Source organism: Pygocentrus nattereri, chromosome 1 (assembly GCF_015220715.1).
Source record: "Pygocentrus nattereri isolate fPygNat1 chromosome 1, fPygNat1.pri, whole genome shotgun sequence".
Lineage (NCBI taxonomy): Eukaryota > Metazoa > Chordata > Actinopteri > Characiformes > Serrasalmidae > Pygocentrus > Pygocentrus nattereri.
The window spans coordinates 13,476,656-13,501,592 of record NC_051211.1 but is presented as its reverse complement, the minus strand read 5'-3'; the positions used below and the strand labels follow the sequence as shown (position 1 = coordinate 13,501,592).

General features: G+C 40.3%; 1 protein-coding gene across 2 annotated transcripts; it reads right to left on the bottom strand.

Annotated features, from left to right (window-relative positions):
- Positions 1-6,341: 6,341 nt before the first annotated feature.
- Positions 6,342-23,973, bottom strand: rangap1a (RAN GTPase activating protein 1a). 2 transcript variants are annotated; one of them, XM_017717325.2, is made up of 16 exons: positions 23,880-23,973; positions 20,074-20,193; positions 19,320-19,447; positions 18,495-18,554; positions 18,028-18,207; positions 17,738-17,872; positions 17,098-17,256; positions 16,585-16,698; positions 16,137-16,236; positions 14,863-14,947; positions 14,276-14,447; positions 12,578-12,694; positions 12,272-12,377; positions 10,613-10,701; positions 9,837-10,003; positions 6,342-7,953 (listed from the first exon to the last, which is right to left on the bottom strand). In XM_017717325.2, coding segments are annotated over exons 2-16 (1,725 nt in total). In that variant the 5' UTR covers positions 20,186-20,193; positions 23,880-23,973; the 3' UTR covers positions 6,342-7,952. The 2 variants fall into 2 exon arrangements, with proteins under 2 accessions (XP_017572814.1, XP_017572812.1); XM_017717323.2 differs by having other exon boundaries at positions 9,882-10,003.
- Positions 23,974-24,937: the final 964 nt, after the last annotated feature.

Sequence of the window (24,937 nt, the reverse complement as noted above, 5' to 3'; positions counted from 1 at the left end):
ATTTATGACAAACTCACCCAGAACATTCTGTCTGCTCAGCAAACACAGTTGCGACAGAGTACACAATCTTTTACCCAAGAGTCCACGTCTCCCATTGTCTTAATATGGTCTTTGTCTTAATATGGACACTCCATCCCGTGTCTTAATATGGGCCGCCCGTCCGACAGCCCGTGAGTAGGGCATGAGCTCACACTAACAGCACATTACCCCCATCTAGTGGGCGAATCCTCTGTGTGAAAGGAACAGCCACAATCAAACAGAACAGAGACCATTCAGATGGACACACAACCCTCCATACACAGAAGGAGACATAACACAGACAGGGATTTGCAGATACTTAAGTACTAAGTGTCAGTATTTGAATACCGAAATCATTGTTCAGGTTTTGTTTATCACCAAAATATGGGGAAAATATACAAACAGTTCAGTAAAATGCTGATTTCATGAATTTATATTTCAGAAGCTATTTATTCACAATGATTCAAAATGTGAGCCAAAAATCAATAAAAATGTTAGCTACAGTCTTCAAAGGCCTAGTTTTCACCTACGAAGCCATTCCTGCCAGGAAATGAGGGGTAAAACAAAAAAATAAAGACTTCTCAATGGTTTCTTAAACTTTTGACCTACACTTCATGGACAAAAGTATTAGGACATCTACACATTACACCCACAGGAGCTTTTTATACATCCCATCCTAAATAAATACGCATTAATATGGAATTGGTCTTACATTTGCAGCTTCCAACTCTTTCTGCAAGAGTTTGGAGAGTGTCTGAGGGAATTTTTGCCCATTCAAAAGAGCATTTGTGAGGTCAGACACTGATGTTGGGCGAGAGGGCAGGGCTCACAATTTCTGGTCTAGTTCATTCCAAAGGTGTTTGATGGTGTTGAGGTCAGGGCTCTGTGCAGGCATGTCCAGTTCTTCCTCATCAGACTCACCCAGTCATGCCTTTATGGAGCGTGCTTTGTGCATTGGGGCTCAGTCATGCTGGAACAGTAAAGGTTCTTCCCCAGACTGTTCCCACATAGAAGCATATAATAGACCAAAATGTCTTGGTTTACTGAAGTATTAAGATTTCCCTTGACTGAAACTAAGGGGTCTAGGCCACTCCCTGAAAAACAACCCCATAGCATATCCCTCCTCCACCAAACTTTACAGTTAGCACAGTGCAGTCAGGCAGGTAACGTCCTCCTAGCATTCCCCAACCCCAGACTTGTCCGTGAGACTGCCAGATAAAGTTATTTCATCACTCCACAGAATGTTTCCACTGCTCCAGAGTCCAGTGACAGCGTGTTTTACATCACTCCATCCGACGTTCAGCATTGTGCTTATTGATCTTAGGCTTGCATGCAGCTGCTTGGCCATGGAAACCCATGCCATGAAGCTCCCAGCATACAGTTGTTGTGCTGATGTTAATCCCAGAGGAGGTTTGGAACTCTGCAGTTACTGAGTCAGCAGAGTGTTCATGACTTTTATGCACAATGCACCTCAGCCCTGTGCGACCCGCTCTGTAACTTTACATGGCCTTCCACTTCATGGCTGAGTTGCTGTGGTTCTTAAAAGTTTCCACATTTCAATAATACCACTCACAGCTGATCATGGAATATCTAGGTGGGGAGAAAACTTGTGAACTGACTTGTTGCAACAATGGCACCCTATTACAGTACCATGCTCGAATTCAATGAGGTCTGTAGAACGACCAATTCTTTCACAAACTTTTGTAAATGCAGACTGCATGGTCAGGTGCTTGATTTTATACACCTGTGGCAATGAGACTGAATGAAACACCTGAATACGATGACTAAGAGGTGTGTTCCAATACTTTTGTCCATATACTGCATAAATCAGTTAATTTCTCTAAATAATGTCTTATTATCCCAACATAACTTCTTACTATCTTGAAATTTAACTCATTATTTTAACATATCCCTCCCATCGACCCACCACCAATGGGAGGGGCAGTAGTAGGGGTTCGGTGCTTTGTGGATCGGGCAGTGTCCGAAGGCGTGGGCCTTGGCGTTCTGATCCTCGGTTGCTGAAACTGGCTTTTGGAACTTGGAACGTTACCTCACTGGCGGGGAAGGAGCCCGAGTTGGTGCGCGAGGTTGAGAGATACCAGCTAGATATAGTTGGGCTCACCTCAACACACAGCTTGGGCTCTGGGACCAATCTTCTTGAGAGGGGCTGGACTTTATTCTTTTCTGGAGTTGCCCATGGTGAGAGGCGGCGGGCAGGTGTGGGCTTTCTCATAGCCCCTCGACTCGGTGCCTGTATGTTGGGGTTTTCTCCGGTGGACAACAGGGTAGCTTCCCTACACCTTCAGGTTGGGGAACGGGTCCTGACTGCTGTCTGTGCTTATGCACCGAACAGCAGTTCAGAGTACCCAGCCTTCTTAGAGTCCTTGGAAAGGGTGCTTGAAAGTGCTCCTCCTGGAGACTCTATTGTCCTACTGGGGGACTTCAATGCTCACATGGGCAATGACAGTGAGACCTGGAGGGGTGTGATTGGGAGGAATGGCCTCTCTGATCTGAACCTGAGTGGTGTTCAGTTTTTGGACTTCTGTGCAAACCACAGTTTGTCCATCACAAACACCATGTTCGAACACAAGGATGTCCATAAGTGCACATGGTACCAGGACACCCTAGGCCGCAGTTCAATGATTGACTTTGTAGTCGTGTCATCGGACTTGCGGCCATGTGTTTTGGACACTCGGGTAAAGAGAGGAGCTGAGCTGGCAACTGATCACCACCTGGTGGTGAGTTGGTTCAGGTGGTGGGGGAAGATGCCGGTCAGACCAGGCAAGCCCAAACGTATAGTGAGGGTTTGCTGGGAACGTCTGGCAGAAGAACCTGTCAGATTGATCTTCAACTCACACCTCCGTCAAAACTTTGACCAGATATCAGGGGAGGTGGGGGACAGTGACTCAGAATGGGCCATGTTCCGTTCCTCCATTGTTGAAGTGGCTGACTGTAGCTGTGGCCATGTTCCGTTCCTCCATTGTTGAAGTGGCTGACTGTAGCTGTGGCCATAAGGTAGTTAGTGCCTGTCGGGGCGGTAATCCTCGAACCCGGTGGTGGACACCCCAGGTGAGAGATGCTGTCAAGCTGAAGAAGGAGTCCTACCAGGCATGGTTGGCCTGTGGGACACCAGAGGCAGCTGGCAGGTATCGACAGGCCAAGCGATCTGCAGGTTCAGTCGTCGCCAAGGCAAAAACCCGTGTATGGGAGGAGTTTGGTGAGGCCTTGGAAAGTGACTTTAAGTCGGCTCCGAAAAGATTCTGGCAAACCGTCAGGCGACTCAGAAGGGGAAAGCAGTGTGCCACAAGCACTGTATTTAGTGGAGATGGTGTGCTGCTGACACAATAGGCTTGTCCATTACTGAGGCCGAAGTCGCTAAGGTAGTTAAGAAGCTCCTTGGTCGCAAGGCTCCAGGGGTGGATGAGATCCGCCTTGAGTTCCTCAAGGCTCTGGATGTTGTGGGGCTGTCTTTGCTGACACGCCTTTTTGAACATTGCGTGGACATCGGGGGCGGTGCCACTGGATTGGCAGACTGGGGTGGTGGTGCCTCTTTTTAAAAAAGGGGATCGGAGGGTGTGTTCCAACTACAGGGGAATCACACTCCTCAGCCTCCCTGGTAAGGTCTATGCAGGGGTACTGGAGAAGAGAGTCCGGCTTATAGTTGAACTTCGGATCCAGGAGGAGCAGTGCGGGTTCCGTTCTGGTCGTGGAACACTGGACCAACTCTTCACCCTCTCCAGGATTCTGGAGGGTGCATGGGAGTTTGCCCAACCAGTCCACATGTGCTTTGTGGATCTGGAGAAGGCATTCGACTGTGTTCCCCGGGGTATTCTGTGGGAGGTGCTTCGGGAGTACGGGGTACATGGCTCTTTGCTACGAGCCATTCAGGCCCTGTACAAACAAAGCAGGAGTTTGGTTCGCATGGCCGGCAGTAAGTCAGACTCGTTCCCAGGGAGAGTTGGACTCTGTCAGGGCTGCCCTTTGTCACCGATTCTATTCATAATTTTTATGGCTAGAATTTCTAGGCGCAGTCAGGGGATGGAGGGTGTCCGGTTTGGTGACCTCAGGGTCATATCACTGCTGTTTGCAGATGATGTGGTCCTATTGGGGACATCAGGCCGCGAACTTTAGCTTTCGCTGGATCGGTTTGCAGCTGAGTGTGAAGTGGCCGGGATGAGAATCGGTACCTCCAAATCCGAGACCATGGTTCTCAGGCGGAAAAGGGTGGAGAGCCCTCTCTGGGTCGGGGATAGGCTCTTGCCTCAAGTGGAGGAGTTCAAGTATCTCGGGGTCTTGTTCACGAGTGATGGTACAAGGGAGCGGGAGATTGACAGGCGGATTGGTGCTGGGTCAGCAGTGATGCGGGCTCTTTACCGGTCTGTTGTGGTAAAGAAAGAGCTGAGCCATAAGGCAAGGCTCTCGATTTACCGGTCGATCTACGTTCCCACCCTCACCTATGGTCATGAGCTTTGGGTAATGACCTAAAGAATAAGATCGCGAATACAAGCGGCTGAAATGAGTTCCTCCGCAGGGTGTCTGGACTCTACCTTAGAGATAGGGTGAGAAGTTCGGTCATCCGGGATGGACTCGGAGTAGAGCCGCTGCTTCTTTGCATCGAGAGGAGTCAGCTGAGGTGGTTCAGGCATCTGGTCAGGATGCCTCCTGGACGCCTCCCTCGGGAGGTGTCACAGGCAAGTCCACCTGGGAGGAGACCCCGGGGAAGACCCAGGACACGGTGGCGTGACTATATCGCCCAGCTGGCTTGGGAGCGCCTCGGAATCCCCCTTGGAGAGCTAGTGGAAGTGGCTGGGGAAAGGGAGGTCTGGGCCTCATTGCTTAGGATGCTGCCCCCACGACCCGAACCCCGGAGAAGCGGAAGATAATGGATGGATGGGATGGATGGATGGATTTTAACATATGTCAGAGTTAATCATCTTAGTCATAACTCAAAATCTCAACAAAATAAGTAACTGCAGTGTTTTATGAAAATAAGGCATTATTTTGAGAGAGTAAGTCAATATTTAAAGATAATAATGTTATTATGTAAAAAAACCATGTCAACATAAAAACCAGCACATGCTGTGTCTTGATTGCTGGATATGCTGCACAACCATGCTGGGTGACTAGCTGAACCAGCAAGGAATTCATGCTGCTCATAGCTGTTTTTTTACAGCAGGGAATTTGAAAAGTCATGAGTTTGAGTTACTGTCAAAATTTTGATATATTGCTGATAGAAAAACATGATTTTTACACAATTTGGACCAGCAGCACTACTTCCTCAACTGCTATTGACCTTGTCTAATTTAGATTGTTCTGAAGTTTATAGTATATTATTAACCCATATTTATAGCTTGTTTAGATGAGTCCACTGATCAGTCTGGTAGCTGTAAATACCTTCTTAGTTGGTGTGGACAGTCACAGACAGGTGATAAATGGGTATCAGTGCTTTTACCAAACACTGCCTGGAGCAGCAGTTTATCTAAATGGTGTGTTCAGACCCTGTTTACCTGTCCTGTGCCGTGTCCCCAGCACTAGCCTACTTGATCTGACCTGTGACCTTGAACCATGGACGTGGACTGCCCCCAGCAGCACCAGTCTGCTCTTATTCTTGCACTCTGCTCTTCCTCTTCTCCCTCACCTGCTTTCCTCATTCAGCTGTGAGCTACTTCACTCACTCATCTCCTGCCTAATTACTCATGTTCTCAAATTTAACATTAAAATATCATTTCTGGTGAAAGTGCTCTGTCACTGTGCACATATTTATGACAAACTCACCCAGAACATTCTGTCCGCTCAGCAAACAGCAGTTGCGACAGAGTACACAATCTTTTACCCAAGAGTCAACGTCTCCCATTGTCTTAATATGGTCTTTGTCTTAATATGGACACTCCATCCCGTGTCTTAATATGGGCCTCCCGTCCGACAGCCCACGAGCTGGGCATGAGCTCACACTAACAGCACATTACCCCCATCTCGTGGGTGAAGTTATCCACTGCAATCATCTGACATCTAAACATCTTGCTCTGCCAGTATAGATCAATTATCAGTTTATCATATAGGTCAAATCTACTCCTCTGTCCAATGCTGATCAATGTTTAAAAACAATTACCTGCTGATAACCATATATGATCAATATATAATTTAATCAATATTAGTGAGCCCTAATGGCATGTTATCCAATAAGGTCACATTGAGCATTTCTGAGTCTGTCATGAGCATCAGCACTTCTAGAAAACTGAACAACTGCTGAGTATCATGAAGACTGATTTAAACCAAAGAGAGAATCTGTAAACAACCAGCACAGAGTAAAAACACAAACTGACTGGATGTCAGCCCATTATGACATTTATTCATTTATTTATGACAATCATTTGTTTTATAATGGTATTATAGAATGTCTTTAAAGAAACCACACAGTGAGCTACGTATAATGCATTGAAATTCACATCCACATAAAAGTATGAAACAGCCCATACATTAAAGGTACAATCACATCTAATTTGAAAAATTTATAAAAAGGCATTTTTGGCATGGTGTATGGATATACAGTGCCCAGAGGGGTGGGGGGTGGGGGGATTGGGGCACACTAGCCTTTAAAAATGTTCAATACATGTCTCCTTTGTCATTTATCAATTACTTAATATATTACATATTTTAGGTAATTGAAAAATGTACTGTAACAACCGGGTATTGTTCAAAATGAACTATGCTTAATGCAGGAATGACACAGGTGCTGGAGGTGCGCATATTCAACTGCACTGGAGCATAATCAAGAAACGCTGACATTAATAACATTGTTTAGACAGCCAATCAGCAGTGCGGATTTTGGAATGGGCATTTTAATGGCTTACGAGTGCTTATAAGACTGAGTGCTTAGATATTGACCTCTAAAGTTATAATGCCTATAATTAGGAACATATTGTTTTTTAAATTGCATCATGTGATGAACAAGTTTTCCAAACCTGATACATTTTGGCTCATGGATGTCTCTCCCCACTGAATCACAAGGGCCTTTAGCACTCAGAGTAAGGCTACGTACATGCCATGACCAAGCTAATGCTCTTGAGCACTGAAACGACACTGAAACAACATTGTATGAAAGTCTGTTATTTAACTAACTAGCTCTGTATTTCGTCTCCTTACTGACCTTGTAATTCAAATGATCCAGTGACATCTGGATGTCGGCACGGAAAAAACTATCAGGTTTGGAACATTTTGACGACACGACTACAGAGGTCTATAGAAATGTTATAAGACATGAAACTTTGATTTCAGGTGCTTAAATAACTTTTGGGCCATAAAACAAACAGTGATGTATGGGCCAGAAATAGTGGTAAAATTCAAATTGCAATAGAAGGCGAGATGTCTCCCAGTTTTTGATGGCCAGTGTACACGCTAAAGAACTTAACTTATCGCTACAGAAAAGCTAGTGAATGCCATGAAGACCAAAATGGTGGAGACCTGTCTACAACACAAGAGAATTACCACTGTCCTCAAACAACAGCAGACTTGCAGAGTCAAGTTTTTGACAACAGCTAAAAGCTCCAGTTAGGTTCATCTTCAGTGCTAAGAGTTGTTGTTTAATTAGTTTTAAAAAAAAAAGCCAACAATGACAGGCTGTCATTTAAAGCTCAAATTCTGAATGGCTTTCAGTGTAATCCAGCAGTTGTCAGAGACTGGCATTATTAATAGCCACTGAATGTCTTCCTAGTAGCCTGAATCCCTTTTTGTCAAATTCTGTCCGCCATAGCTGAGCTCTTCTTACAGTTTAAGTCCAGTCAAATGAGCAGAAAAATGTCCAAATATTTGTCAGCCGTGTGTGCGTGTAAGCTTGTGAGGGTGTGGATGTCCTTTTAGCTCTCTGGCTGGAGTCTCTGCAGTGTGGATCTCAGGCTGTCCCGAGCGCTGACGCACGTCTCCAATGATTTGTTTGGTCTAGTAAAAATAAATACAGTCAGACACAGACAAAATAAGAAACTAGAGTCAGGCAATAGGACAGGGGCCTAGATTACTAGATTAAGGCTGAGTTCTCCATTAAAAAAAAAACTGATTAAAATTTCCTTGAGGAATTTAACTTTGATAAAGTGATTTGCATGATACTAATACATTTTTTAAATTCCCCTACTTCTTTCATTTACTTGAAAATGGCCTTTGTGAAAGAAATAGTTCTGGTCCTTTTTGCATTAACATTACTTTCTTATATCACTGTCACTGGAACAAATCCTTGTGGCTCCAAAATGGTCATTTTAGAGGAGAAGGACAAAACCTAGTTTACTTTTATTGTAAGTAAGTGTATCCAGACTTTTTCCAAGTAATTTTAGGTCATTTCTTTTAGTCCATTCATCATGAAATTTACATACAATGTACAGGGCAACGCACTATCAAATGACGAAAACGGAGGAACAAGGTTGGAGGTTTTGTTCCAGCAGCAGCAATATGTTGATTATTATATGAAAAATGTTAAAACCTAAAAAGACTGCAATATACACTGATGGGTGACTGAACATTCTTGTCCTCCTACAAGAATCCACTGCCGCTAGACAACAAAAACATACTCTGCTTCGCATTGTGCCTAATACCAACCTATGATAAAATCACTATCACACTGCCTCACATGGCTTACTGCTTGGAATTACATGACCACTCATTTACATTTTTTGCCTAACAGTGTTTTTTTTTTTTATTGAAGTCTTTTTCTAGTAAAGTATTTCATAATTTTTAAAACAGGTTTATTATTGTCAAGTTATTATTGCCTTTTTTTAAACTCTCCTCAATTAATCTGCAAAACAGTCAGTAGATTACTTGATTACTTAAGTAATAGACAGTGACAACCCTGTCAGTATGTTATCATTATTCATAAAAACAAGTTTTTTGGGGGGCAGGGTTCATTAGCATTGTCAGCAGCAGACTAAACAACAGCATCACCAAAAAAGATCTTCCTGAGCTTTCTTAAATGGTGTACCTTTGAAAATACTGACTAAAAATGTTTTTCAAGAGCTACGTTCACAATACAAATCTGAATTTTTGCTGAAATCCGATCTCTCTGACAAGATCGTTCACACTCGTTTAGATAAGTGATTAAAATCTGTCATTAATGTGAACGAACTGGTGTCCTGAAATGACCCGCATGCGCACCTCCTACTCAGTAACATCACATGAATGAATCATCAGCGGTCAGAACGAGCTTTCGCTGAGAAGATAATTAATACTGATCAGCTCTCAGCTGCTCATTATTAGAGTGATTAGAGTGAGAAAATTGCAGAAAAGGTGAGATGAGCTGATTTTCCACTGTTTACAGGCTTTAACTTCTGTTTGGCGCTGCTGCCATTGTGACGCTGAATGATGGCGCACGTGCAGTGGAGAAAAAAAGCACATGAATGCCGATCTGAACGTCCATATTAAGGTCGCATGGCCACAGATCGGATACGTATCCGACCTAGGATCACATATGAAAGCGACTCAGATCGGATTTGAAAAGATCCACATAGCCTGGAGAACAGCAGATCTGAATCACATTTGGGCAAAAAAAAAAATTTAATCGGATTTGTGCCACTTCAACCTGGTAATGTGAATGTAGCCATATAATTTTTTTCCATGTGACGCTACTGTTTTGTTGGTGCATTCTGTCGATTTCAATTTATTCACAAACCTCAGAAAAGTAAATACTGTAATGAATGTTCTGCATCTAAAAATGGGGGGTAAAATTATAGCCAATTGCTGAAAAAGAGTAGCAAAGTAACTCAGCACCCTGCAATATTTACTAATTCCTAAAACTACCTCTTTCTCAGAACTTTTTCATTTCAAATTGGGAGACTTACCAGTGTAAAGCAGACGAACATGCGTGTGACTGAGTATGTTTGTACCTGGCCATAAACGCATGCAGTACAGCGATGTGCTCTCGGGGGAAATAGTCCTGCTTCACTGCGTGCTCCAAACACTGCAGATGTCCTGCTACTACTGCCACTGGCTTCACTTTATCCTCACTCTAAACATGCACACAGGAGGAGAGAGCAGGAAAAAGGGACAGAGAAAGAGCGAGAGAAAGAACAATAAAAAAAAAGCAAACAAACAAAAGGGTGAACAGAGAGGCGTATACATCTGTGTATTAGGGCTGCAGTAAATAGTTATTGACTTTGATGATTATGGAATTAAGTTTCTGAAAAAGTTGAGACAGTAGGACAAATATAAATAAAAGCAGACAACAATAATTTGCAAAGCCTTTTTGATCCATATTCAGTATCCTAATTTTCACTGTAAACTATTTTGGCTATGTTCACACACAGTGGGTCTGTGCCTTGCAGACATCTGACATGCTGGTTTTGATCTGAAGTTACATCTGTTCATGTGAAAGTGTGAGACATCAGATTCTGAGAGACAGTTCCAGTTCACTGGGCTGCTTTGTGAGCATAATCTGAAAGTGGGGGGTCTTTGATGACTGAAAAACAACTAAAGACAAAACATCAGGGAACCCATTACTGTGTGTTTTTAACAATGGCTAGAATGTAGAAAATCCAGTAGTCTGTGCTAAGCGCCAGAGATTGTCCTCATGGGAGTAGGGGATGTTTGTGTGTGTGTGAAGGTTGTGTGGGTTTACCTTTAATAACCCAAGCATCACTAGTAATGAGGAGATAAAGCTGAAGGTCTGGGCTGATGGCAAGGAAAACATTTTCCTCAGAACAGCATCTGGAAAGAACCAGCACAGCCTTCTTTAGCACTACATTTTTAGTAAAGCATCCTATCAGGACAGGCATTCGCTGGCAATGTATGATGGAGAATGAACAGAGAACAGACCTCAGTATAGAACACTGCGTTTCTGTGTATGAAGTGTGTGTGACGATGTTTTACAGCAAAAGTCTTTGAATCCAGGCCTTAAATCCAGTTCTGGTCCTGGATTTTGTAATCACTTGCTGGGATGATATGAACTGGTTAATTGCATTACAGTTCAGTAAACTACCAATTATTATAATTACCAATTATTATAAACTCAAAACTGGACTAAGGGTTTAGATTTGAAAACATCTGTGTTGGTTTGTTGTCTTCTTAATTGTGTAGGCCTAAGTGAAGAGGTGATGTAATAGGTATCAGTGAAAACTGACAAGTAACCGAAACACAATGTTTGGAAAGGGAACTGAATTGATATTTGCATGTAAATGTTTTTTTCCTTCTTACTGTAATAATGGATTTGCATGGCTCATTAGTAAGCAGTTGCAGCAAATTCTCCACTGTCTCTGCTGGTGGTTCACCAGGGTGTGACATACCATATCATCGCTGTCCAAAGAAAAACAAGTATTTCCATTTTTTTTCTTTTCCACATCATTTGAGCCCAGCAGCTGCTCTTCACATTGTACAACAATTTCATGACAAATGGATCAACAGAAATGCTCAAAAACGGCTTGGAATAAACTCACTTTACATTAACTTACATTGAAAGTAAAGAACATTTTTTGGCCTCTCCTGTAAATGTACCATTTTAGAGATACATGTTTTTCTTTGGACAGCAACAATATGTGAACAATTGTGAAAAAAGAAAGCGTATCAAAGTTTCAGATGCATTGTACATTTACATTTCTTACATTTACGGCATTTGGCTGATGCTCTTATCCAGAGCGACTTACAAATTGATCATTTTACACAGGTAATCGAAAGGCAGTGTTAGGAGTCTTGCTCAAGGACTCTTATTGGTATAGTGTAGGGTGCTTGTCCAAGCAGGGGACTGAACCCCAGTCTACAGTGTGGAAGGTAGAGGTGTTAACCACTACACTAACCAACCACTTTGTAAAGTTATTTCTTCTATAATGCCTCCACTATAAAGATGGAAAGCACTGTTGTTGTAAATACAGGAGGCAAATGGATTTGGCTTTGGAACTCGCATAGCAGGCTGATGTTTTTTAGCAAGGGGGTGCCATCAGCCAGTGCATCGTGTGCATCATTTGAAAAAAAAAAGAAACAACAATGAACCAAGACCAGCAGGAGCTCATCAATGGACACTCAGAACGAGAGGTGAAATAAGCAATAAAGTTTAATTACTCAGAATTAAATATTTAAAATATGATTTCATTCAAGATTTTCTTTAAAATCAGTGAATCTTGAAAAGGCATGTAAACTAAAGACAGCATGGAAAGTAGCATGGAAAGATCGAACAGCAAAATATCTGTTCTAATTATTTTTAGATATCACCCAGGCCCACCATGTAGATGTTTTGTAGCATTTCTTCAAGTGACTGTGAAGACATGTTATGAGTGTTGGAGCTTACCAATGCTCTCAAGCACTGCTGTTTTCACCTCAGGGTCATCTTCCTTATACACAGATGAAATCTTCAGGAAAGCTTCTACAGTCTTCCCCACATCCGCCACATCCACCTATATGTGCATATAAACAAACCTCTGGGTCATTGGAGGAAAACTGTCTGACTCTTTAATTATTTAAATGATTCTACATGCAGTGACACTCCACTGAGAAGGTTTCTATAAGGCACCAAGAAAGTAAGCTTAAGAACTTACCTGCACAGCACTGTGCAAAATAATACATTGGAAAATCTGCTTTCTCCTTCAGGCCTTACCTGCTGCTGGATGAGTTCAGCTCTCTTGCTGCCAAGACGGAGAAGTTTGTCTGGAGATGGAAAACAGAGGAAGGACGAAACATCTGGAGGCCGAGAAGCTGAAGGAGGAGTCGACATCTGCACACACAGAAGAAGAACACAGGTCTCAGGTCAGTCCCCTCTGTTAATACTGGGCAGGTCTAACTAGGACTGCAATGATTAGTCATTATGAAAGTATATTATGACTGTTATACACTACAGGAAACACAGGGGGGAAACATGGCATCTATTATTTTAAAAAATGGAGAATCTGCTTATGGATGTTTGAATGATGGCAGTGCTGTTATGAGACAAAGCGAGAGGAAAGCCTCCATCACAACATAATGATCAATTAATCAATTACTTGAACAACTGTTAATACAGTAACCATTTGCAGCAGCCCTAATACTAATATGTGTAATATGAATTAAATAAATTTCACTGTAAAATTTCACTGTAAAATTTCACGAATTTGCCATCACTTGCATGCATCAGGAAATTGTTCATCAGGAGATCTTGTTCAAAAATGTTATAAAAATGTGATAAGTGGAACAAGCCCAGCCACTGCCTACAAACATGAGGAAGAAACACCAAGAGGAACCAAGGCTCAAAAGGAGAACCCATCCTTCTTTTAACTGCGGTGGGCAACATATCTGTACAACCTTCAGTTCCAAAAAGTGAGGACAGTGTGAAATGCGAACAACAACCAGAAAACGTGATACGTAAACTAACAGTGATCTATTTTGACCTGTATTTAAACAAAACAAAAAAAAAAACTCTACATTCGTCAAGGCTGGTGTTTCTGTACTAAAATTTAGAAGAGACTTCTCACAACTGCTCCGTGTTGGAAGAGATTTTGAAAGAAATGGCAGAAGGTGAACGTAGGAGAGCGAGGCAGCAGCGTAAATGAGCGGTTAAAAGTCTGAAAGTTTAAAGAATCCGAGGATGCGAACCAAAGAAGTGACCATGCTCAAAAAACATGCCTTTTTACAGCAAGTTGGAGCACACTCTGGGTAATGAGCCCAGCTGTTAGTCAGAGAAGCTTCACGATGGCTCCAACGATACTGGCAAAGATGAAACTAAAGTGTCCACTGCTAAGGCACCATTAACGCTGAAAGACACACTTTGGAGAAACACGTGCTGCCTTCTAAACATCTTTTGCAGGGATGTCATGTTGAAATAAGCATGGACAACAGCAAGCGACATTCTGTACTTTACAACAGCATGGCCATGTAATCGGAAAGTGCATCTGCCCCCCCCTTACAATGGACATTACAAAGGCATGTTCAGTTGCACAATTGTACAGTTTCTTAAAAAGACTGTTAAAAATGGCAAAAAAATACACTTTCAAGTTGGTATCTTCAGTCCTCAGACATTTAGTAAGTGTTATAAAAGGTAACGTTATGCTACACAGTGGTAAACATGCTCTTGGTATCAAATTTGGAACAAGCGTATATTTACCCCAAAAAAAAATCTGGGAAAAAAAAGCTCATAAGGCAAACCATTAAATATTGTGTTTTTGTATTAAAACAAGTACAACAGGATTCACTGATTAACTATGTACTTGTCTGGTTAATGAGTGTACAAATGCTGATTTGTTACTCAGATTTTTAACATGTTTTGGCCTCCTCAAGCGCTCCTGTTCTGATGGTTAGGCGTCACCTAACTAAGAACACTGACCTGACTGGGTTTGCTGGGCTCATCTTCTCCCTCTTCCTCATTTTCCTCTTCTTCATCTTCCTCTTCCTCCTCCTCCTCATCTTCATCATCATCTTCCTCCTCCTCTTCATCTTCCTCTTCCTCCTCATCATCATCTTCATCATCATCTTCCTCTGGCTCTCCTTCATCATCACTGAATGTGAGATCAGAGAGAAGAAGGGAATGTTAGAATTGAAACTGCATAGAACATAATGGCAAATAATTCCAAGATAATGTTTCAAGGAAAATGTAATATGCCCAAATTCAATTTGGTTATCTGGGCTTCAAGTGAGTGGTGAGGCTTGATTTGGTCAAGGATCCATTTGTTCATTGGCTTAGCAATACTGATATTACAAAAGACTAACTTATCAGTGTTTTTATTGTGCACTATGTGCATCTTGACCAATCACGGTTCGTGTTGAGTGTTTCAATGGGTTTTTCAATCATGTAATTCAACCAAAGTGGATTATTTTGAAGGCCAATTCTACATCACATTCACTGAGCTGCTAATATATTCCAAGGCATGTTACAATTGCAAGTTATACAGAGTTGTAGTAAGTGTTCAGTACCTCAGAGACCCCAGCATGTCTTCCATGTTCATATTCTGCATCAGCTCCTGAAGGTTCTGACACCCCTCCTCACCTAAACAATTACCTACACACACACACACGATATCGGAATTCTTAAAAATGTATTGAAAAAGAATTGTAAAAATGTATTGACAAAAATGTATCAAACCATACATTTTAGAATTGTTTCAAAAACCATTGTACAAAGTATGAAAATAACTTTATATCTTTGGTCTAATTCCAAAAACAAAGATTCAAAAAAAGCTTATATTGTTTTTTTTTTATATTTCCCTACTGTGTAAATAGTCTATTTTCATATTCATATTTTTAATGATTCCAAGTCATCCCAAACTAATCAAATTGAATTAAACTATGGTGAAATTTACATTTCTTGATACACTAAATCATCTACATCCCAATTTTGGAGTAGTGGGGTGGGATGAGTTCAAGACAGAGCTGTACTGTGTGAAAAACTCAAATTGACTCAAAGTTCCACCAAAAACTGATAAACAAAGTATCCAGTCTTGAGGATGTAACACAATCTGAAAAATTACCAATTTTCCTTAGTAAAGGAAACACAGCATCTCCTGCTGCAAAATACATGGCAACACTCCACCGCCTGATGGACAGTAACACTCTCCACACTGCAATCCCACAAACCGGTTACCAAATCTCTCACTCTATATAAGAAATGAAATATCATTGCTGTCAGAACAAACCCTTGTATCTCCACTTTTGTCATTTTTCAGTGTTTGACATAATTTGAAAATGCCTGTTGTCCTTTACATTGTGTGTAAATTTCATGATGAATGGACCAAAAGAAACAGCCCAAAATTATGTGGTAAAATGTCTGGTTCCACTGACTTGCATTAAAAATAAACTATGTTTTTTCTTTCACCTGTAAAGTTTCTGTTTTGGAGATGTGGGGTTTTGTTCCAATAGCAACTATATATATATATATATATATATATATATATTGTCTATTGTTTTTTATTATTTAATATGTAATCATATTTTATTTATTCCCTTTCTCATTTTTATTATAGTTATTTCTTTATCATTATTACAATTTTTAATATCACCAAGTAATTCCATAACTATTTATTCTACAAAGTACATTCAGCTTCAAAGTTATATGCTTTTGGCAACACTATACTTGAGACATTCGTGCCAATAAAGCTACTATGAGTTAAACTGAGAGAGAAACAGAGAGACAGAGAGAAACAGAGAGAGGGGGAGAGAAGGACAGAATTATGTGTATGTGAACGAAGTACCATTAAGGTCGAGTTTCTCTAGTTGATCTTTGCGTTCAACAGCTTTTGCAACTGCCAGTGCTGCCTCCTCTGTGATCTCTCCAAATGACAGATTTAATTCCTAAGAAAAAGTAAGACAAAGACAAAACGATGTTTCAATATATTCTCCATCTGGGCTCTCGGGTTACGGTGGGTGATAACAGAAGAATGTTGTAGTTTTATATTAATTCTCATCTGTAGCTCATTAAATCAAGTGGAGAAATTCTGTTGGAAATGCAGGTTTTAAATGTTATTTTAAAATGATATTTTATTATTATTTCAATTTCATGAGAAGTTCCTGTTATACAATCTTGTTTTGCAGAAAGAAAAATGTATATTTGGCCGTGTTTATAATTTTTTTTGGCTTTGAAAGAAGCACAAAGCGCAGACTCGAATCTCAGTTTTCAGTCTCAAATTTAGCATTTTGTACCTTGAGAATTGGAAGTCCGTCTGTTAGAGCCTCGGCTATAGCGATGGCTCCCTCAGACCGAACCAGGCAGTCCCCGAAGTTTATCACCTGCACACTGCGTAGATGCTTCAGTGCCTGAGGGACAGATACACTATACTGTTTACTCTCATTTAGTTACAGTGACTCTGTTCCAGTCTTTCATTTCTGTTAGTGTTAAACTGGTATTGATGTCACACACTGATTCTTAGTTTTAGCTGTCTTGATAGCAAAAAACATTAAATGTAATATATGTAATTTACAGTATATGTCACATCATTTTGAAAAAAAAAAGTTAAAACACAAAAAACTTCCTGAAAATATAGTTTTTGTTAGCATTTACGAAATAAAATGAAAACAAAACACAAACAATCAAAACAAGCTGTTTCAGACAAGAGCATCATGTTTTTTCTGACACTGTTTTTACTGTCAATTAAAAAAAATGTCTGACATTTGCATAGTACTGTTGGTGTTTAACATGTAGCAGGAATAGCATACCTGGGCCATGGCAATAGCACCCTTCTTAGTAAAGGTGTTGTCGTTGAGGTTGAGCACCCTGAGCTGTGCGTTGTGCTGCACAGCACTGGCCAAAGCCGTCACTCCGGGATGGTTGATGCCATTCTGAGGCATGTGGATTTCCTCCAGGCTGCCCATTAACTAGAGAAATAACAGAAGCACAGCTCTAGCCATAGTAGTCATGGTAGTTTTTGTAGGGGGTGGTTGGGGGTAAAATGTTTTCATGTAGGAAATTTGGCAGACATCATCTTCAGCAACCCCTCATCAGTAATTATTATAAACAGAGGCCTTTAAAAAACTTGCTATTTGTTTTCTTCCAAAAGGATTAAACTTAGGCCTTAAAGCCTGTTGTGCTTGGACCCCCATGATTACCACTTACGATGTAATTTGTAGACGAACATGTAGCTCTCACAGTAGTTAAAACAGTCCACAGAAATCAGTGATCTACACAAATTTCAGATAAAAACGTGGCAGCTGTCTTAACTACAAACGAGGATAATTTACACATATTAGCCTTCTTCCGTTCACTGATCGAAAGCTACAGGAGAAATTTGCACACTTTATGAATAGTAAAAGGTGGTGTTTTAAGACAGACAGATCTGTGCACAGTGTGTATTTTCACCTGAAAGGCCTGTGCCAGTGCTGTGGCACCATCATTCTCCAGCCTGTTCCTGCCTGCAACGAAGACCTTCAGGCTCAGGGGGGCACCAAGTTCGCTCGACTTCTTATGGCACTCTGTTAGTGCTGCTGCCAAGATCTAAAGTGTACGACATCAAAAAGCTACAATGAGATGCAGACTTCAGACCCTTTTATATGACAGAGGCCTGCACAGATTTTACAGTTATAAAGGTCAGTGGTCCACACTAATCTGTTCAACTAAGCCTGCCGTTTAACACCAAACCTTCCTCTTACCTTCCCTCCACCTATGCCCATGCCGCAGTTGTTGAGGCGCAGTTCCTGCAGTGTGTGACAAGCAGTGCTCTTCAGCAGCTTCTCAATGCCCTTCACACCATCAGGACCAAACGCGTTATCACTTAGATCTAGCACCTTCAGCTGAGCTCCAGCATTTATTAGAGCTGCTCCTAGAGAGTTCTGAGAGAGAGACAGAGACAGGAAGAGTAAGAGAGAGAAAGAAAGGGTGAGCATGAAATTATTAAAGAAACACTAAACTGTAACACTAAAATGTAAAACAGCTTACCATGATTATACCTTCTCTTTACTGTGTTAGTTTTCAAGAACATGTAATGATCACAAAAATGTATTTGCTTTAAAGCACCTTATTATACTTTGCGTTTTCCCCTCTTTTCTTTTCTCCCGCCGCCCCATCCCTTTCTTCTCTGCCCACCCTCTCCCCTCATTTCTGCTGCAGAAGCTCTTACCAGTGCAGGAGGGATCTCAGAACGCAGGCGGCCAGTGAACATGTCACTCCAGTAGCAGCACTGAAATAAACAGAGAAAAACATCCTCATATAAACAAAGACAGTGTAAAAAACACTCAACTCACTAGAACACAGGCATCAGTAGGGCTGAAAATCAAATAACAATGGATGCATCATGAAATCACCATGATTATAACATTTAGCTGTGACACATAATTGGTTATTATTTACTTCTTCTCAACAGATGGATTAAGCGGTTATAGATGAATGAATAAATGCATGAATGAATGAATTAATTAATTAATGATTCTCAACATCAATTTCCCACATTTTTACCATTACAAAATAACACTGACTTCCACTAGCATGGAATTGGCCATGTTAGCCTGGTTTTACATGGTGAAACCTTCACACAACATTAGCTGCTTGAAACCTACATGAAATGAAACTGTTTGAGTTGCATAATGTAAAGCGTCTTGAAACTCAGACGCAAGAGTTGTAAGAAACTAAACTATGAAATAAGCCAATCAAAATGCCAATAATGCATCATGGGATTATATCAAGTAGCATACTCTAAAACGACAAATTCCACCAGATCACTGCACAAGAAAATAAAAGACCGGCTGACTCAAGGTTTGTTTGGGATACAAAGGATGGGAATTATTACAGATGTGGTCTGCAATGAATGTCAAGTTGCAGGGAAATTATGTTGCAGGCAACTCACAACATGCAACTAGTTACATGAAAGCTTCAGTGCTGTAAGTCACTTGTATGACAGTGCCAAGCTAATGATAGTGCCTGTTGCCCTGGGTTTACCACTGTGTACCTGAAAGTCACTCTTGTCCTCCAGTGCTTTAGCGATGGCCTGGGCAGCCTCTACTCCAACAGTGTTCCCCTCCAACCGCAAAGCCTGCAAACCCTTAAACTCCCGAATAGCCTTCACGATCTCTTCCGCTAGAGATGGATGGAGGAGAGAGAAAAAAGGGTTAAAGGAGCTGACAGATGACTGAATAAACAGCAAGTCTGCAATGTGTAAAGAGCCACATCACATCACAAGCCATATAAAGATGTTTCTGTTAGTTGCCCACTGATTCTATGTGAGAACAGATGGTTATTCAGCTCAGCACAAAGAGTAGAAAAGTAAAACTTGACCACCCTTAATGAACATTAGAAAATTATGGCAATTACTAACTGTGGGTTCTTGCCTCCAGATTTGACTTGAAAAGTCTTTAGTTAAAACTTAAGGGAAGTGTTTGGTAGTAGGGGTGTAAAAATGCATCAGGATGTACCAATCTAATGGAGGCGATTGAACTGTATAGATTTTGCTAGAGTTATATGATTACAATCGATTATAATAACAGGTCTATTTGCCACTACAGTGTAAATAGATTTCTAGTTAAATATGTATGTTAAGTATTTTTTCCTATTCGAAATCATACCAAACAAACCAAATGAAACAGTGGCATCTGACGTTTCATGATTCATTGAATCATGCATTAAAGAATTGTAATTTAACTCAATCATTGCGAGGTCAGAGATTTACATCACTATTTGGTGGTGACTGCATTACAAGTGCTCACCAGACTGGGCGTCATTCAGTTTCAGACCCTGCCCTTTATAGCTGAGTTCACCCTCTCCGACCTGAGTCTTGGCCAGCGAGTCAGCCAACTGAGCAACATCATCCGACGCCATCCTCACACCTATCACACACATACATAAACACAAAAAGGCAAATAAACACGGTGAAGTTGTGTTTCCTGAAGCCTGGTGAGTTGATGTGAACAGTCCCCATGTCTATCTATGAAAATCAATAAACAACCTGAAAATCAAACAGGGCTGAATTTCACAAAACCACCATCCGCCATGATTAAATGGTTAAGATGTAAACAATGTCAATCAGAGTGGGTTGGTGTGAAGTGATCCATTCCAGAGAAGCTTAGTGAGTCAGAATTGCTCACAGTGATGCTGACAGGAACCAGACATCAAAGAGTTTAATGCATCTAAAAGCTCCCGTTCACAGTTATTACATGAAGTGGTTAGATATATATGCTGCCTGTCCTGATGTCTGACACGTTGTTTTATGATAGTTTTGTCAAAGTTTTGGCTTAAAATGTATTTAATATTTAAATCAATTCATTTGAATCCACCCATGGATCTTTATGTTCAGATTTAACATTACTTTATCACCATCAGCATTACATATAAAACTCAGAAGGGGCATGTGCATTCACTGGTGGTTTTGGATAGTAAATAAAACAGCAATATTTGTGCTGCAGACATTATGAATGGTCCTATCACCACCACTTTAAAGAAATTTGAGTCTGTAAAAAAGAATTCACATCAGATCACCCTGAATGACCCTGCTTACATCTTTAAATTAAATTTTTTTTTTCATAACTCCCCTTTAAGATTTAACACTAAGATGCTTTTGGGAAACCGGGCCAGACAATTTCCATCAGTGGTCTGTTTCTCTATCAACAATGTAATATATGACTTAATGTTTAGACATGAAAGATTAAGCATTTAAGTGATGTAGGTTAACATGCAAATTTTCTCTCTTTTTTCCTTTATGTCTGTCTTTCTCTAGTCTCTTTGTTAGGGTTGAACAATCTGGGTTAAATATCTAATTGCGATTTTTCTCACAGATGTTGTAAATGCAATTTAAATGTGATTGTTTTCTATAAATTAAGCTCCAGGGATTATTTTTTTGGCCAAGAACACATAAGGTTTGAATACTGAACTAATGTCCCAGGCTGCCAGTGAAATTTCCCCACTTAAAACAATATTGATTTATGTCACATATAATTGGAATATGGATCTTGTTCAGCTCTACTACCCATCCATCCATCATTGTATGCAAATGTTTGGGTGTCCCTGATCAAATGATGCTTTGCTGCATTCTATGTGAAAATAAGTACATCCTCTACAGAGAACACACTTCTGCACATTTTAATGCACAATAACTGTTTATTAGCTGAATTTAGCATATAAGAAAATAAAAAATATTTTACTGTTTTTTGCTGTACAGAAATCTGTCTGTTTAATATTTTCAAGGACTGAGGGCAGATGGTAGCTCACAGCAATGGAACGCTCCCAAGTGTGATGTGATAAGAACACGGACAGTAATTGGATGCAGCCACCTGGTATCAGCTCAAGAAATATTTTCTCAGGAAGAAAATATATCTTCTCTGTGGACTCCTAATGTCTAACCTTGAAATGAACTTTGCAGATACTTAGAAATGGGGGGCAGGGTTCTCTTCTTCAACAGAAAAAAAAGAAAACATAAAAACATCTCAAGAAACACAGAGAGTATCGACTGGTCTCTTCACCTACAAGAGCTACATTATAAGTCCAAAAAAACACAGACAGCCTTTCTAGTCAGTGGATTTGGAGAGCTACTCCAAGGTGCTTCCATTGCTGACCCAGGCGTTCAACAGGTGCACAAACGGCTTGTATTTTAATCTCCACAGAAAAGCAGTCCCAATAGAGTGGGACAGTCTGGAGTAGCCACACATAAGCCTAAGGACACCATGCCCAAAGCCAAGCGTCAGCTAGAAGAGTACAAAAAAAACTCCCCAGCATTGGGCTGTGGTGCAATGGAACTGTGTTCTCTGGAGTAATAGAGCTCCATCCAACTCCTCTGGGATGAGTTGGAGTGATCCAGAACTAATCATCTAGCATCACTACCTCACTGCCTGTGAGCAGAACAATAGAGGCAGTTACTGCAGCAAAAGGGGGGACAAACAAAAAACAAACACTCTATAGAACTTCAATATAGAAATTACTGTAGTAGAACTGTAGTAGCACAGTACTGTAGGCTAAATAGAATATATGTAAATGAGTTGATTCTCATGACATCACAGAAACCAACCTGAAACAATCCTGTTTTTTGCAGCAAAGTTTCCATATATAGACTGTATGAACTGGGTAGCAAATGGTACCATGTACTAACTATGTTTAGCCTACATGCTGCTTTAAACCAAAAAAAGGGAGGGAAATGTACTTTTCCAGCAATGAGGCCTTTAATCAGAGGAGGGATTCTAAACTTTTGAGCGGTAGTGCACATTATTTTTCAAAGTTATTTTTCCAAGGTAATATTTGCTCACGTCATATGAAGGGATCACCAAGATGTTTTAGAAGGCTACATATAATGACGTGTGCATATAATCATAATATAATCACATTCTGCACACAAAACCAAACTTTAGGCCAGTGGTTGTAAATAAATCTGAATATGCCATTTACATTTAGTCGCCTGCCACAAAAAAAAAAAAAAAAAAAACAGGAGAAAGGTGTAAAGTGACAAAAACAATCCTAAATAACAGCTACTGCACTTTCCTCATTTAACATCCCTGTTTTTACGGTAGTCAATTATGCATTTGGTTTTGTGTTAAACTTTGTAGAATATTTGAAGAATATGTCGACAGTGAAGATGGGTAGAGAAGCCTAAAGCTGCACCGTAGCAAATTATTGGTGCTATAATGAAATGAGCAGATTAATGGCTACAAAACAAGTTGAGTAAACTTGTTAGGCTCAAAACTTCTCCAAATTCTGCACTCATGCAGTGGAATATATGGATACATCTAACTTAACTGGTTAGTTAGGCAGCAAAACAGTACAGGTGCTGATTCAACAGAACAGATGGAAATTAAACAGAATAAGAGAAATCAATAAACGACATGTGAAGACAAGAGGAAAAACCAGAATTCACTACATACACACTTAGAAAAGATGGTTCTTCAACAGTTCTTTAGTAAAGGTAATGGTCCTATTTAAGAACCATAAGTTCTATTTAGCATCAAAAAGGGTTCTTCTGTTGTCACGATATCAAGCTTGTAACAATAGATGAACCCTTTTTGGTGCTGTATAAAGAAAGGTAAATAGAGAACTAAATAGAGAACCATATACAACATATTCTCCATCAATCTGAAGAACTATTTTTAAGCATATCTATATACTTATATAGCTTATTTAATTTATATAACTTAGATTTTAGATACTTACATAACTTAATTAGCTTATATAACTTAAAGCTATCTAGCTAACGTTACCAGAGTACAAGTATTATTATTATTACTATTATTATTATTTAAATAGTCTAATTAAATCTATTAAAATTGCACATGGAGTAATGGAGGCTAGTTACTACCCACCTCTGGATAACAACATCAATGTATTTAATTACTGTTAGACTAAAGAGAAGTTAATACAGAACATTACAAAGCGACAACAGTGAAACCACATTGATATCTGACTCGCTGTCTATGGAAACGCAGCGACGCAGCATGGAGACTTACATGAGCTCGAATACCGCTCAGGCTGGCTGTTACCGACCAGTCCAGCCTCTCTGGCCACATCAGTTTATAAATATCATGAACATATTTACCTGTTCGACTGTTTTCAGTTCGATTTTCAAGGTTTGATGTAGGAACTTGTGTAGTGGGTCGCCGGGTTCGTCCCGCTCATCCAAATGACGTCGGTGCAGTTCAAAATCGTCGCGATGGTTCATGGGATTTGTAGTCCATTGACCGCGGCGAAGTCCCAGCACTAGTAAAGCTAACGAGGCTACTCCAAGATCATTTCTTTGTATTATAAACAGCATGCAACAATATCCTGACAATTTTTACTTAGAGCTCTGCTTAATTATTAGTTGCAGATTGTATGTTTACCACAATACATTATGCTATGCGTTGTTGTCTACTTAGAAGAACTGAACTTGAGGCTGTGAAAGACTGATCCACTCTAGTTCTCCAAACTATCACTTCCCAGGCTTGATTAACTGGTGCAGGAGCATAACAGGATCCGCCATATGAGTGACCTGGGTGACTGCTTCCAAAGGTTCCTCCAAAAAGCATATTTATATGATTTTAATGATCTGATTATTTCATGTTTTGGAACATTCGGGTTTACTTTAAATCAATAATCTATTCACACACCACAGCAGTCAGTCTAATAATCCATCCTTAAAAAAACAGAAAGCATGATCATTACGTAAACCTGGTGGACAGTGAACTCTGCGTGGGATATTTTACGATTTGGCATCTTTTTTGTGACATTAGTGATCTTCAAAATTAAGCTGATGACTTAATTATCTTGTTCCTACACCTTACTAAATATAGTGGTGTTTTATATAGTGCTCCTGTTTACAAAAGTTGACAAAGATATACTCTTCCGCTCTATAAAACGAGTATCTACATTTAAAGACACTATATGAAAGTGCACAGTCAAAGTTTTAATGTTAATAATAATAATCCATTTTACACTAATATGAGTGTGGTTAGATGTTGTAATAAAACAAAAGGTTAAAATGCACAGCAGCTCGGCTGACTGGTAAAAGAGAAAACTCTCGTAACCTTTAAAATTAGCAAGGAGCACTTTGAAAACCTAAATGAGAATGTGGGGAATAAATCATATACATTTTCTCCAGGAATTGAAGCAAAGTCT